The 17,216-nt window shown below is 39.4% G+C and overlaps 1 protein-coding gene across 1 annotated transcript in view; it reads left to right on the plus strand.

Annotated features, from left to right (window-relative positions):
• The window catches only part of LOC122807003, a 326,840-nt gene that overhangs the window by 263,063 nt on the left and 46,561 nt on the right, over positions 1 to 17,216 (plus strand). The window contains exon 5 of the mRNA XM_044077877.1: positions 1,066 to 1,156. Coding sequence (XP_043933812.1) covers positions 1,066 to 1,156 — 91 coding nt within the window. The remainder of the gene's footprint in view (positions 1 to 1,065; positions 1,157 to 17,216) is intronic.

Consider the following 17,216-nt stretch of genomic DNA (forward strand, 5'->3'; position numbering starts at 1 on the left):
CAGTCTTAAGGTGAACTCCGTTTATATGATACTGTGCAGAAATAAAAGTTTTAGCAGTGGAGACTATGATATATTTATTTGTATATATGGTGGGGCTATGATTGCAGCTGAAGTTATCAGTGTGGCCAAGGCATTGTTGACTCTGAGAAGTTTAGAATAATTTCTGGTCTGCAGTAATCTACAAATTTAATTAGCTGAAAGTTATTAACATTAGTGGCTGCAGAAACACTTGAACCCCTGTGCTTTCATTTGTTAATTCACAGGAGGGGCCATACCTTGCTGAATAATAAGCTCTTCATCCAGTCAGGTGCTATAGCCTACTAACAACTGCCATGCTCTGTGTGGGAGGACAAGGAGCTCCATTTGACTGCAGAGGGTGTGATTATACTTCCATGGCTGCATAGTCTTTGATGATGCGGGGGTGCACATTTTTACATGTATTTACTCATAGTAGGATGATCTACCATTATGATTTACTTGATACCGTAGTAGGGTCTATATTATATTATCAAACAGGTCAGCGAACGGAACTTACATTGAAAATGCCGTTTAACGAAATCTTCATAGTGAGATTGCGGTAAAGTGATGATCGGAAAATTTGCCCTTTCCTCACTGTAGTGTGATCTCAGAGTTGGTATATATAATTAGCAGGGAGTGTGGGGGGAGCAGCCCCCCATAAGAGCGAATTCGGTGAACGGCATTTTTGATGTAAGTGCTGTTCTCTGACCTGTCTTTTCGATAATATAATATAGACCCCTGTAGTACTAGCATGCTGCCTCTAAGCCTCCATCAGTGGACAGTCTCTAGCTGCAGATTAACTAACCTACATTACATCATCGCTTATTCCCACTCCAAGAAGCCAGCAGGCTCTGAATTTCTTCTCGGTGCTGATCATCTGGTTAGAGGACTGTTAAGTGAAGAGCAGCTAGATAGATATCATGACTACCAAGATGCCAGCGTCTCAATGTTCTGTTTGTGAGTTACAAGACATATAAACTAATGAGGGCATTGATTAATATGATACCAGTCATTTTTCATGCAACTTTTACCTTTTTTTTTCCTAAGGCATCACTTGGAAGATGACCATGTTGGTTCTGAGTACCGTTGTTTTGTTTTTGGGGCTGGTGATACTTCTGATCAATGTCCATTATAACAGGTGAGTAAAGCAGATTCTGCCAAAATTATAGGCATGTCATGGAAGACACAAGATTCTCAAAATGTTATGAATCCTTAGTTACTATTACTTGTGCTGACCATCTGTAAGAGTCTAAAATGCATCTCTTATTTTATTTATTTTTTTTTTTACATTTGTAAGATTTCATTTACATAGAAATTGCTTACAGGACTTAGTAAGGCAAACAGCAGCTCATTTTTGATTAAATTATGTTTGATCAGCTGACAAATAAACTAGCTTTTCATGGTAGGAGTGTGCTGTTACCCTGTATCACATCTTACTAAAATGATGAATATAACAGAACAACAAAATTTCAGCCTTCAACTCATGGGTACTCCAGGCTGCTTGTAATCTTTTACTTTTTCCTGTCTTTTTTCTTTCACTGAGTGAAAAATAGCTTACTGAGCCAAAAATATGCAGTAGCCTTCTTTGCGATGTGTTAGAAGCCCTGGGTATGTGCTTTATATCTGTTACATGTGGTAACTTTCCTCTCTGATGATCATGGGAAGCACACAGTCAGTTTATGTATTAGTCCAACTGGTTTATTAAACATCCTGGTGTGGCAGCTAGCATAGCATGTAAGTGCTGAGAACATTTTGATTCCTAAGTGTATTTACCTGTAGAATCTGTGGGATAGAATACAAGTGCTAAGAACATTTTTAAGAGGGATGAATTGATTTCTGAGTATATTTATGCAGAATCTGTAGCGTACTATATAAATGCTTAGAAATTTTTTAAGGAGAATGAAATCTTTTCTGCATATATTTACCTCTAGAATCTAGTTATGTATAAACTATTAATGTAGAACTATTTATATACAGTTATGAAAGGTATGACCATAAACAAAAAAAACCACCTAGCCAATAACTTTAAATGTTGCTGCAGTTTTGGGGTAACAGATTCATTACCTATATTAGTGATGATGTCCATACACACAAAACAGTCCTTATTGCTTCTACTGGTGCTACTAAAAAAAAAACTTAGTTACTGGGATGAGTGTGTTCTATATACTAATTGATGCAAATGATATTTTTTGCCTGGTGTAATGTTCACTTTATTTTCTGCTGCTACATTAATTCTGTGTTGTTGTGTCTGGTCATGTCTGAATAAAGGACCTGTGTTGTCCAGTCAACATACCTGTTAATTTCAAAAATCAGGATAAAAAGAAAATATTTAAATGGGAATTCACAAATGGATGTTACTTGGCAGAGTAATAAACATTCCATATAATCTAACATAGTTACCAGTGAGATGATAAGTATTATACAGTGACTGCCGATTAGTATTCCAAAACATGCACATTGATTGGCTAGCCCAACCAGCGTGCCCGTTGTAAATCCGACATATACTAAAGGAAAAAGGGTAGGTCGCCAGGACTTTTTCCATTTGTATAAGTCTTGATTTTTTTTTGTTTGTGTTAGGTAGCAACGGAGAATGAAAGATCTCCGTTGCTGTAATCTCACTATGTTATATGCTTAACATAGCAAGACAGCTTTAAAAAAAAAGCAACGGAGATCTTCCTTTCTCTGTTGCTTTTTTTAAAGATATCTCGCTATGTTAAACTCATTTAGCATAGCGAGATAGCTTTAAAAAAGGGAAAGGAGACCTTCCTTTCTCTGTTGCTTTTTTTAAAGATATCTCACTATGTTAAACACATTTAACATAGCGAGACAGCTTTAAAAAGGCAATGGAGTTCTTCCTTTCTCCGTTACTTCCTCTAAACAGCTCTGATGTACTGCATAAGCATACGCATATGCAGTACATCAGAAAAAGCTCCAGGATAGTGGAAAACTGCGGAAGGACACCAGTCAGGTATTATACAAAGGCATTATTTAAGAAAAGTAAGTATTTTTTTCTTAAATAATGTCATTGTATAATAGCAATAACACACATCTGGGTGTGGGTAATGCTAGATTTACCCACGGTTGTCTTTGTTTGGTCACTCGGGCTTTGCCCTTGTGATCAAACCACACCAACCATAGGTAAATCTAGCATTACCAAGACCCAGACATGGGTTATTGCTTAACTAATTAGCACATTTCCTTCCTACCCACAGACCAGCGCATAGTACAGTACAAAGTAATGGATTTACATTTTCCTGTACTAAGTAACACAGCATGATGAAGTGGAATGCTGGGAACATTGTGCTGTGTCTTGCTTCCCTGTATACTTGATCCATAGCTAATCTGACAGAGTGCATTTGCGATCAGCTGAGCATAGTAATATGGCATGCAACAATCTCATGTGGTTTCAGCTGCTACATTGTCTATTCTTCCTTTAGAACATGTTGTGCAATTTGCTGTCTGTGGTATATATGTGAAAAAGTAGATGCCTATGGCAGGGTCCTCATACAGAGCTCCAATTCCCAGCTACTTGACAAACCATCCCTTAGACATATACACACACACACACACACACTATGTATATATATATATATATATATATATGTATATATATATATATATATATGTGTGTGTGTGTGTGTGTATATATATGTGTGTGTGTGTGTGTGTGTGTGTGTGTGTGTGTGTGTGTGTGTGTGTGTGTGTGTGTGTGTGTGTGTGTGTGTGTGTGTATATATATATATATATATATATGTGTGTGTGTGTGTGTGTGTGTGTGTGTGTGTGTGTGTGTGTGTGTGTGTGTGTGTGTATATATATATATATATATATATATATATGTGTGTGTGTGTGTGTGTGTGTGTGTGTATATATATATATATATATATATATATATATATATATATATATATATATATATGTGTGTGTGTGTGTGTGTGTGTGTGTGTGTGTGTGTGTGTGTGTGTGTGTGTGTGTGTGTGTGTGTGTATATATATATATATATATATATATATATATATATATATATATATGTGTGTGTGTGTGTGTGTGTATATATATATATATATATATATATATATATATGTATATATATATATATATATATATATATAAACTCCATGGTCATGCAGCTGTGGGGAAAAGAGGAGCATCCAGAAATTGTGATAAAACTTACAGGATCAACAGTTCTTTTACTGCCCCATTAAGGCAATGTGGAACACTGCAGTGGAAGTGTAAGATCAAAGATGTGTAACTTGGTTAGTAGGTGTTTATTACTTTACATTTCATTTATTTGTAAGAAAGTACCTACAGGTGCTTCTATGTTTTGTCAATGCTGTAAGTATGCAAAAGGGTGCACATATGGGTGCATCCATTGCCTCTACCACCAGTTCCAATGCAACCTATTTAGCTGTTCTGCCTGTGTGAAGGCTGTGCATTGTGTGCCATCTTGTACCAGTGGAATGCTAATGGAAATTCAATGTCTTGCCATGAGCAGTTCATTCATGAATCAGCCCCATTGCATCATGTTTAGGGCATACTGTACTAGTATGATTCAATGTAGCAATAAAAGTGGTATTGCCTAGATAATATGCATTAAATGAGCCAGCTGTTAAGGAATGGAAAGTGAAAAAAGGTGCCATAAACTCATGCATATCTATACTTCAAGGGATGGAACATGAGGGGGTCTGCCTTAAAAATGAGTAATACACCTTCATATAGTTTAGAAAGGTGATACTGCAGTGCATAACTTTTGTCACAACTGGCATATTTATCACTAAAACAGAATGGAAAGTAAGGAGGTGATTTAGGCATGAGCTTGTTACTTAGGAATATTGGAGTGGCTATTATGACAACGTCAGTCTCTCTATGACCGGTAGAACATTCCTACAACAAACAGCACAGAAAGGTATTTTCAGTTGGTGCATATTCAAGTGTTTATTACAGTCTTAGGATTATGGCAGTTTATTAGCAAGTCATGCCAGGAGTGGGTACAAGGTAGGATATACACAGACAGACACAGTGTAAGCCTTACATGTGCTTTATGCAAAGCAGGCATCACATGTAATATTTGTAGTGTATGAGGTGCATGCAGTGTGCTGACTATTCAACACACCAGATAGCAGTTGTCTGAGGTGTACAGTCTTACAAGAATCTGCATTTTGTGTGTGTGTGTGTGTGTGTGTGTGTGTGTGTGTGTGTGTGTGTGTGTGTGTGTGTGTGTGTGTGTGTGTGTGTGTCTGTGTGTGTGTGTGTGTTCATGTGCTTGCAAAGAGCATGAATCTCAACTGTCCCTGATAATTTTTTTCTCTCATATTTTTTTGTCTGTAAAATTTATGTTTTTTTCTAATAAAGTTGTGGACTCAGTCCCTAAATGACAAACATGAGTTTCACACTTCAAGCCCTTCAGAAAATGTTTGTTAATGTAAAATGCTAGCAAATTTCTAAGCGTATAAGACAATATTTAACATCTGTTTTTGATTTTGAATGTTTGTCTCTGAAGGCTCTGATTCTTGAGCTAAAAGGTCAAGAGGATATGAGGCTATAATAGGTTGAATTGTATGGTCCTCACTGCAGTGAGCTGAAAAGCACTTCTAGGTCATTATGTATTTGTTCATTTGATCACAAACAAACATCTGATCTCTTAGGTAGCTGGCCCAAATCCTTGGACAACCCAAAATAATTAAAATTGCCTAGTTTTTACTAATGCATTTTTGGATTTCCCCATAATCCACACTAAATATTGTTGAAAAAGCTGAAGTCATTCTGGACATGGTCTATATTATAGCAATAACCCATGCCTGGGTGTGGGTAATGCTGGATTTACCCACGGTTGGCATGGTTTGGTCCCGAGGGCGAAGCCCGAGGGACCAAACAAAGCCAACCGTGGATAAATCCAGCATTACCCACACCCAGAAGTGGGTTATTGCTATTATACAATGACATTATTTAAGAAAAAAATAATTAGTTTTCTTAAATAATGGCATTGTATAATGCCTCTTTACTGCCCTTCTGCAGCTGTCTGGTATTCTGCAGCAGTTCTGATTTACTGCGCATGCCTACGCAGTACATCAGAGCTGTGGGCAAAAGCAACGGAGAATGCAAGATCTCCGTTGCTTTTACTGTTCGCTATGTTAAATGGGTTTAACATAGCGAGACAGCTTTAAAATAAGCCAAGGAGATCTCCGTTGCTTATTGTAAAGCTGTCTCGCTATGTTAAACTCATTTAACATAGCGAAACAGTAACGGAGATCTTGAGATCTCCGTTGCTTTTGTTAAAACTGTTCGCTATGTTAAATGGGTTTAACATAGCGAGACAGTTTAAAATAAGCAACGGATATCTCCGTTGCTTATTTTAAAGCTGTCTCGCCATGTTAAACCCATTTAATATAGCGAGACAGCTTTAAAAAAGCAACGGAGATCGCAAGATCTCCGTTTACACTGTGTTACTATGTTAAAGGAGTTTAACATAGCGAGACAGCTTTAAAAAAAGTAACGGAGATCTCCGTTGCTTTTTTTAAACCTGTGTTGCTATGTTAAACGCTTTTAACATAGTGAGACAGTGTTTTATACTAACGGAAAAAGTCCGGGCGACCGGACCTTTTCCGTTAGTATATTGAGGATTTACAACGGCACGCTGATTGGGCTGGCCAATCAGCGTGCACGCTTAGGAGGAATTGTAATGTAGCAATAACGCCTGGGTGTGGGTAATGCTGGATTACCCACGGTTGGCATGGTTTGGTCACGGGCGGCCCGGTGGCCAAACAAAGCCAACCGTGGGTAAATCCAGCATTACCCACACCCAGGCGTGGGTTATTGCTATTATACAATGGCATTATTTAAGAAAAAAAAATAATTACTTTTCTTAAATAATGGCATTGTTTAATGCCTCCTTACTGCCCTTCCGCAGTTGTCTGGTATTCTGCGGCAGTTCTGATGTACTGCGCATGCGTATGCCTACGCAGTATATCAGAGCTGTGGGCAAAAGCAATGGAGAAAGCAAGATCTCCATTGCTTTTTACTGTTTCGCTATGTTAAATGGGTTTAACATAGCGATACAGCTTTAAAATAAGCAACGGAGATCTCTGTTGCTTTTTTTAAACCTGTCTCGCTATGTTAAACTCCTTTAACATAGCGAGACAGCGTTTTAAAAAAAGACTTATATGAATGGAAAAAGTCCGGGCGACTGGACCTTTTTCCATTAGTATAAGTCGATTTACAACGTGCACGCTGACCAATCAGCATGCACGTTTTGGAATATTAATGGGGGGGGGTCATGGTATAATTACTGTGTTAACCCTATTGACCCCTGGTATATCAGCCCCCAGTAAGGCTGAAGATACACCTGTTCTCCTTTTCGATGTTACCTCATTAACTAAAACATCTACCAAATGTTCTGGGTAACCTCCCTTCATAAACTTCACCTTCAAATTATTACAGTCCTTCACAAGGTCTTCAAATTCAAAAAACATTTTTGCCGCTCTTACCAGCTGACCTTAAAGACTGCTTTTTTCTGCACATACAGATGGCAACTATTAATATGCAGAAAAGAGTTTCAATAAGTAGGTTTCTGAAAAAAATATGTGAAATAAACCTTCTTTGGTCTATATCTTTACTTACTTTAATGTCTAGGTACTGTAACATGTTTCTAGAAACGGGAAAAGTAACTTCAAGAAAAGAAGTAGTGCTACCGATATTACTATAAATTTGTTAATTTTATAAACCTCATCTGTCTAGAGAATGCATATATCATCCAGGCACCTGATATATAATGGCCAGAAGTTAGAGTTACATGAATGCAACACAAACCTGTAGTATGAACCTTCAAAGTAAATAAAGTTATTGTTCAGAACTAACTCCATTAAGGTCAAGGTGGTGTCAATTTCTGCCCATGTTAGCTCACTATTTTCAATAAGAAACTCTAAACACCACTCCAAGGCTTTATGATGTAGAATTACAGAGAAAAGATCTTTACATCCACTGTTACAAAGGTAATACCCTCCCTATACAAGTGTGTTTTTATTCTAGTCAAAAAAATCATCTCAAGAGTCACGAGTTAAATGCTTTACTTGCTCTAATATACTTTTAAGTTTTATATGTATGTATTTTGCCAAAGGGTAGGCTTTGGACATCCTAGCATCCACTATTGGTCTAAGTGGGGGATCCATTAAATTCTAGTGTATTTTAGTATTCTGAAAATCCTCAGTGTTAACCAGGTTTCAGCCCTATAAAATTTATAACCCTCTAACCCAATTGGCTCTTGCATCAATATATCATATAATACAATATCAATTCTATTATATGTAATATTCATTTCATTTTTAGAAACCTCCTTATATTATCATCACATAGTAAAACTAGTATTTTGTTGATATAATCAGTTGTATTCATAATCACAAGTCCACCACCCTTATCCGGTTTCATAAGTCTAAGTTTAGACAGGTAAAACTTAAGTTACCTACTTTCACATCTAACTCCTCTAGTGCACATTGCAGTGTTTAGGATAAACCATTTTTTTCATCTTACCTTTAAGCATCCCTGTGACTAGTACTTGCTTTAAAACCGGCTGGAAAGCACTAGGAAGCATTAAACTGATACAAGCACTCAACTCTCCTTGTTAATAAGGAGAAATTAACCGTAGGCACTAAACAGCCTATAATTGCAAAGTACCTTGCTAAGGTAAGAGAAAACAGCTCTTGTACTTTACAAAAAGAAAAACACCAAACCAGGCATGTCCAAGGGTCAGCTTCCGGTGATTTCTCCTGTCCACCTGGTGAATCTGGGCATACTGGGGCAATGCAGCAATTGCCTGATGTACACAGACAACCCTCTCCTCCTACCACCCAACACTACAACCTGCAGGAGATGCACTTACATAGCCAAACTGGAAGCAAAGCTCTCCACCCAAGATTGTGCTAGACAGTCAAGAGGAGAAGATTAACAACCACACTACACCTCAAGCAACACATAGCCCTTCTAAACCCACACCACCAACACCCACACACATAGCAACACTAAGCCCACATATGTGGAGGCCCTTAACAGTAACCTGCCCAAGTAACAAGGATCTCCAAAGCTAAAACGCAAACAAACACCAATCACAACCAAAGTGTCACATAGCTCACAACATCAGTGTGCCACCCAACAACAGCCCCTAAGGCAAGATAACGTACCCAACACTTTAGTCATAGGTGACTCTATAGTCAGGCACACTGATGTCCCACTCACCAGGCTGAACAAAGAGAAAATTACAGTCAGCTACCTGTCGAGTGCCAGGATCTGCCACATAACGCATGCACTCAAGTCACTCCACAACAAGTACAAATATGACTCTGTCATTGTCCATGTTGGAGTGAATGACTTGAGATGTACCTCCCTGGACTACATGAAAAGAGACATGGATGGGCTCTCAGATCATGTGGCCCATGCAGGTATGACCCTAGCCCTGAGTAGCATCCTGCCTTTGCCCAGAATGATACCACAGTATAAGGACAAAATAATTGACTTCAGCAATTTGCTAAGCTTCTGGTGTCATTCAAAGGGGATCCAGTATCTGTCTGCCTGGGATGACATGATCGACAGACCATGATGCTTTGCCTTAGATGGTCTGCATCTGTCACCCCTGGGATTCAGGTTACTGGCTAAGGCACTTGCCACCCCTATAGTACCTTTTTTAGGCAAAGTTCAAAGGATAAAACCACCACCGTAACAGGTACAAGCATGCAAAATCTGAAGGTAATGCTACTCAATGCTAGAAGTCTAAACCTCAAAATGCACTCTCTTAAGGCACTCCTAAAAATGGAGAACATCGATATCTGTGCAGTAACTGAGATCTGGTTCAAGGCTGCAGAGAGCACCCCTGCAATACCAGGCTACAACTCTTACCACACTTTTCGGCCACCAAACCAGGACAGAAACACTAAAGGTGGAGGAGTGTCCATATTTCCCAAGGATATTCACAACACCAGGTTAGTTGCCCAACAGAATGTGTCTGAAATTCTCCAGGTGCAATTAACACTAGGTAAGACTGAAATTCAAACTGTAGCTTGCTACAGATTCCCCACCATGCCCCAAGATTCCCACTACACCTTTCTAAACATACTGGAAAATGTTAAGATACAACCAAACACCCTAATACTGGGTGATTTCAACTACCCTGCCATTAACTGAGAAAAACTACTCATGTACCAACACCTTTGCCCAACGGTTCTTGGATTTCATAAATTCCAACGGCCTGAATCAACTAATCCTTAGTCCCACCAGGGGCTCCAGTATCCTAGACCTGATCATTACCAACATGGGAAATCGATGCTCCACACCTATGGTCACCCTCTCATTGGTCAGGTGTGACCATAAGCTAATCACCCCTGACATCCACATCCCACCCCCACCACCCAGTAAGGAAACCATAAAAAACTTCTCCAATGCCAACTTCATACTACTCAAGTCAGAAGTGACAAACTTCATGAAACCCCTCCAAACGGGAACTGAAAGTTTGACTGCTGAATCCTACACTAAGGCACTGTATGAGCACATCCACTCATGCATGAATCGTGCCATCCCCAATAGAACCAAGACGCTCTCCTTCAAAAAAAGGAAGCCAATCTGGTGGTCCCTTGCCATAAAAAAACTTTACAACAAAAGGAAGAAACTGTTGCAGAAAAGAGGAAAATCCCAGGATGCAAAAAACTCCCTTACCAGCCTCAGTAAGAAGCTGAGATCTCTCATAAAATCATCCAAAGCTAGTTATGAAAACAAAATTGCCAAAGATTCCAAAGGCAACCACAAGGCATTCTATAGCTATGTCAAGAATCTAAATGGCAATGCTCACATCTGCTCTGAGCTACAACAGAATGGCAATAAATATACTGATCCCAAGGATATTGCCAATATCCTGGCAGATCGATTCAGTGCAAACTTCACCCCCCTCTCACCCCCTAAAGGGCCTTATCCAATACAGAAAGATTGCCAAATTCTGGTAATAACGGCCACACAGGTGAAAAATGCACTCCCCAAAGCTAAGAATACAGCATCCATGGGACCAGACGACATCCCAGGCTGTGTACTACATGAACTACAAAATGAACTGGCACCTCACCTAAGTGTCATGTTTAATCATAGCCTCACCTCAGGCTTCGTGCCCACTGAGTGGCACACAGCTACAGTTATCCCACTCCACAATGGGTGATCCACCTTGGATCCCAGGAACTACTGCCCCATCAGTCTGATGAGCCTGATCTGCAAGGCCATGGAATACTTTATCATGGAACTTATAAACAAAGACATTGGCAACCTTCAAACACTGGACCCCATGCAGTTTGGGTTCATGAAGGGCCAATCTTGTCTCCTAAACCTGATTGACATCTTCAAATCAGTCCCCAGAGCCATGGACAAGGGTAAGGTGGTCCACACAGCCTATCTGGACTTCCCCAAAGCCTTTGATACCACCCCCCACTCTGGAATCATAGATAAACTTACTAAGCTGGGCATTAATCCCTATGTCACTTGATGGGTTGCCAACTGGCTTACTGACAGGACCCACACTGTAAAAGGAGCCAACTCCAAATCCAACTCCAGACAAGTGACAAGTGAGTACCTCAGGGTTCAGTCCTAGGACCACTCTTGTTTGGCATCTACTTCTCTGAAATACAGACCAACACTAAGGGACTCTGACTATCAAAGTTCACAGATGACTGCAAACTAGGAGCCATTACTGAATCCCCAAATTATGTGGATATTCTACAAAAGGGCCTTACAGAAACAGATGTTTGGTGCCAGAGCCATGGGCTCAAGCTCAATGCCAAGAAATGTATAGTTATCCCTTTTGGGAGAAAACATGTACCCATGAATTACCACATAGGTGGCAGTACACTAAACACCAAAAGTGTGATAAGAGACTTAGGGACACAGGTGGACAGTGGTCTCACCTTCGATAACCACATCACCACAACAGTCAGGAAATCCTTCTATGTGGCACACCTCATCACTAAGGGCTTTTCATCCAGAGAAAAGGAGGTCATTGTCCCACTGTACTCATCCCTCATTAGACCCATTATAGAATACAACGCCCCGTTTGGTATGTACTTCTCAAGACACCTGCAACAGCTGGAAAGGCCACAGAAATACCTCACTAGAAGAATCACAGGCCTAAAGCAGATGCCCTATGCTGACTGTCTAAAAAAACTCCACCTGTACTCTGTCACATATCGTCTACTCAGAGGCGATCTCTGCTTAACATACAAGGCCATGTCAAATCCAGAGCTGTTGGACATGCTACATTTAAAGAAATTCCAATTCCTCAGAGGCACACACTCCAGGGGATCTAAACCTTCTCATCACGATGAACAAAACATGCTGTAGGGACAGGTTCCTGATCCAGAGATTCCCCAGACTCTGGAGTAGACTTCCCATACATGTCAAGCTGAGCGCCTCTTTGGCCCTCTTCAAAAGGAACCTTGATGACTGGATGGGAGATAGAAAATTCACCCCAGGGATCACATCAGTTGCCCTGCTAGGCAGGAGTCCAGGGAACTAAATACTGTGGGAAGAAATAGCCTAGTAGCAACCTATGAACCTATGAATTGCTTTGTCTGAACAAATCTCTGATAACAATCTTCTTTGGTCCTGATTTAAATTAGACCAACCATATCTACATTTTCCTGAAAGTACATCCCTAATCCCACTTTCACAAATATATTCAAATACCTGTAATACTGGATTGAGTGAGGGTTTAAACATACTTATTTTTTTCAGAATATTACCAACATTATAAGTAATACTATTGTTAGGGTAGAAACATTTGATATTCAGTTTCCTTACAAATAGTTTCAAATCAATGAGGACATCATGTTTTCCAGACACATAACTTTTTAGGCCACAAACTTAGTTAGCTGGCCCAAATCTTTGGACAACCCAAAATAATTAAAAATTGCCCAGGTCTTAGTAATACATTTTTGGATTTCCTTATAATCCACACTAAATGTTGCTGAAAAACCTGAAGTCTTTTTGGACATTGTGTCTAGATTTAGTGTGTTAACCCTTTTTGGTACAGCATGAAGTCTACGAGTTTAATATTAATATTTTAAGTATAAATACATTTTAATTTAGATCGTTTTTCAGGCACACGTAGAAATGCACTGTGTTTGGGCTACAACAGTTTGTCAGCTGCTTAGTGGAGATGAGTAAGGCTATGAGCTGTTAATGAGCTGCTTCCTATAGTACAGGGTTTGATTCTCTCAGCCTCTGTTTGATTTCTGTGTGACTCTGACCAAGTCACTTCAACAGAGAGCAGTACTGGACAGCACCTGAAAAAGGACATTTGTGTCCAGTGAGCTTTCCCAGGCTGTTAGCAAATGTTAGCATGCTAGCATTTATCTTTTGAAATCCTACACCCTTCACATAGCCACTAATTAATGACATCTGTGGTCAAACTGGTACATTTCTGATATCTGTTTGGACAGGTTTTCTGTGCAATTGTAGTAGCTTTAGGTTATACATTTCTTGTTGTATATGAAAAATAAGAGAAAGAAGTATCCAACATCAGGGGGAAAAAGTTTGATTTTTTTAATATCATTCCTTTAACTTTCATGTGTACTCATACGTTTTCTTCCTCTCATCACTCACATGCACTCTAGGCATTTTGCTGTTGTACTGGACATCATTTGGCTTGTTCCTTGGTCTGCCATTTTTCTCCCTTGTGTATGTGGACCTAGTATGATATATTTTTGCTTTTATTTATTGTCGGTTCTCTGCATCAAGCAAGAATGCTGTGTCCAGCTGGTACTGGCAAACTTGAGTTTCAGGGGTTGGGTAGCTATCCCGTCCTTGTTTGGTTTACAGTTGTGTAGGTCTGTGCTCTTCATTCTTGGAGACTGTGGGTATGTCTGATGGACAAGAAGCAGTTCGTAAACAGAATATATCCCTTTCCAGAAAGAAAATCTGATGTGTGACTTACAAGCTTCTCTGTAGCTAGCATTGTCATGGGCTGCTCTTTTTGTGGTTTGTGGCTTACAGGACTGAATCCAGGCAAGCAGTCTCAAGTACTGTGTTCTGATATGTCCATGCATAAACAATAATGCTTCAGACATCCCCAATATTATTACTTCCTGAACAGTCACACTGCTAAAATATTTTTTTTGTCAAACTGATATCTTTTCTGTGGAATTTACAGTCCAATCCCAAGCCTGCCTTTGGCTGTTAGAAGTGACTCACCCACAGAGATCTGTCTCCTTAGGCTGAACACTGGAAATGTTTGTTTTTTCCCCAGGAAACATGCAATTTATTGCTTTTTTTGTTTATACTCTGGAGGACAGCCATAGGTGGCTTAGGCTCCAGCAAACCCTGCAGTCACCGGGGACCCCCTTTTCCTGGGGGGCCCCAACCAGAGAAAGTTATCTTACCTTGATATTTTGTAACATGTCTGTCAAACCAACAAAAGCTAGTACAGCAATCTTGTATACTTAATAAACCAGTTGGGTAATAACGCTTATCTATATCTCCTTTAAAATTCAAAGGACAAAGGATAAAGCTGATAATAGCCTGTGCTCTCAACCATACCCATTCCAAAACCAGCCCTTCTTAGATGTGTGTACAGAAAGTTTCTGTAGTTTATGTGGGGGGGGGGGGGGGGGCAGGGAATTGCGTGTCTTTTACCTCTTTAATTTTTATCACAGTCAAGCCTTTGGGGTGTGCACAGGAAGTCATTATAGCTTGTGTTTGGACTGAGGACAGTGTGGTCATTGTTTTTTTTAGTTTTTTCATGGACCTCAGAGGTGTACAAAGAAGCTTATTATAGCTTGTGTACAGGCAATATACTGTGTAGGAGCAAAAAAGCAGAGTACAGTACATTAATCATTATTTTTTTTCACTTTTCTCACAATCACCTTAATCATAATTTCTGTTCAAGCAATCAGTGGATGGAAAGGTTGTGTAAATAGAAAAAAAACTTTAAAATGCAATTCAGAGCATATAGAAAGTTACAGCTTATTGAAAAAGCTGAAGAGTAGGGCAAAATGTTAGGTAGGTGTGTGTGTGTGTGTGTGTGTGTGTGTGTGTGTGTGTGTGTGTGTGTGTGTGTGTGTGTGTGTGTGTGTGTGTGTGTTTGTGCAGAAATCATAGTTGTCATAGGAATCATAGAAAATACAAGGCTACCTGACTAGAGGCCATGTATGCCTTCCCTATAACCACCTTTAGGCTGTATCACCCTTTTCAAGGAGGACAAAGCCTGCAAGTCCTAGAGTGAATTTTAGGTTATCTATCCAGTTTTCTAACTTATGTCTGAAGGTCAACATGAAATAATACTGCTTGACAAGCAAGGGGAGCCTATTTCACAGCAAGGGAGGGCACTGTGAGATGAACCTATCACTTCATTTACTTTTATTTATTTCCTGACGTAGATTGTGATCTACTTTTTTTTTTTTTTTTTTTTTTTTGATAGTAGCTACACTATTTGATTTATCAAGAAAAATGAAGTTAAGAATAGTCGGATCCTGGGGTCATAGTAAGCAGGGCAAAGGTATCCCCTCGAGAGCCTATAGGATACAGACGTACAGGGACAAGGATTCCACCCTTCCCCAGATAGCTAAGATTTCTGAGGCCAGATATCCATTTTGTTAGGAATCTCTGAGGTTTATTGATTTTTTTATATATTTAGTGAGACACATGCTGAAGGGCGCATTATATTCCATAATGGGTCTAACTATATCAAAGTATAGGGGAATAATAACCTCCTTGCATTTAGAAGAGATGCCTTTGGAAATTAGTTGTGAGACAGAGAATGATTTTCTAAGTACGGTTGCTACACGGTAATCAAAGGAGAGACAGCCACTGAAAAAATGTGCCAAAGTGTGTAACTACTTGATTACTGTCTCACTCGATAATGGGGTGTTGTTGATGTAATAGGCTACAGAAATTATCTGTTTGCTGATAGGGATGGGTCTGCATTTTTTGGCATTTAGTTTGGGAACTTCTACTGTACACCAGAAGTTTACTTGTGTTAATTCCTTTTGAAGGGAATTAGTATCATCTGCTGACTTAACAAATACCCTCAGTTTACAGTCAACAGCAAACTTTATTAACCATAACCAGTGATCCTTACTGTCAGTTTTATGTTGACAGAAATAAATGCCAAACAGGAGGGAGCCCAGCACAGAGCCTTAGAGATGTGACTTGTGACCTCTTCCCTGATTGTGAAGGCATCACTGACTCTGACAACATGCTTCTGTCCTTGAGTCAATTTGCAATCCATCTTACCACATAGGGATCAGTATTTAAAGTGAGTAGCTTATTTTCAATTTCATCATTTGGTATGGTATTGAACACCTTAGCCAGATCCAAGTAGATGGCAAGGACAGTCCAACACCCATGTTATCTTATCAAAGTTCACCAGAATAAGAAGGCATAACCTACCCTTGACAACTCTGAATTGCTGTTGGATAAACCTGATTACATTTTTAGTTTCATAATTAATGAGGTTAGTGATGATATGTAGCTAAGTCTAGGTTGAACAATCTAGGGAGAGGATCAGCAGGGGGGTTACTTGACACTTTATTAGATAGTTCGGTATATTGTCAGGCCTATGGAAGAGGTGTTTTTTGTGCTGGAGAGTGCTTTAATTATGGAGATGATCATTTGAAATGGTGGGAGGGAGTGACACTGGAATGTTTGAAGTGGGGATGATAATTTCAGGGGAGACATTGGCAGCAAATTTGCTTGCTAATTTGTTAGCAGTGTCTTTTGGATTGGGGTAGGAGGCATCATCCTCTAGAAATTCAGAGCAGCAATGTGAATTATTCCTTAGGTTTCCAGCATAGCTAAATAAGGACTTGTAATTATCTTCAGTTTCAGAAGCTACCCTACATTGGTAAGTTTTTTTATGCTGTTCGTGTGGGGGGTATTAGCTTTACAAGGTAACTTAAGCAGTTTCTTCCTTCTATTGAATTGTTTGCTAATATCTATCGACAACTAGGGTGGTTTTTAATTAAATTTACTGTTGTATTTAGTTATGGTGGGGATTGTCATGTCAATGCATGTATCTAAATGAGGATGTAGATTAGTGGAATAGGTGGCCGCATATTATGGCTGCATTGTGGGTTTACATGGGTACATTTTGGGGTGTATTTTGAAGTTTTTAAAGCAGGTAGTGTTTTTTACAAGAGGAGTGGATGTTTTCAGAGTGAAGATAAAAAGATAACTGATTGGTA

This window comes from Protopterus annectens, chromosome 1.part1, assembly GCF_019279795.1.
Source record: "Protopterus annectens isolate FY-2018-M chromosome 1.part1, PAN1.0, whole genome shotgun sequence".
Lineage (NCBI taxonomy): Eukaryota > Metazoa > Chordata > Ceratodontiformes > Protopteridae > Protopterus > Protopterus annectens.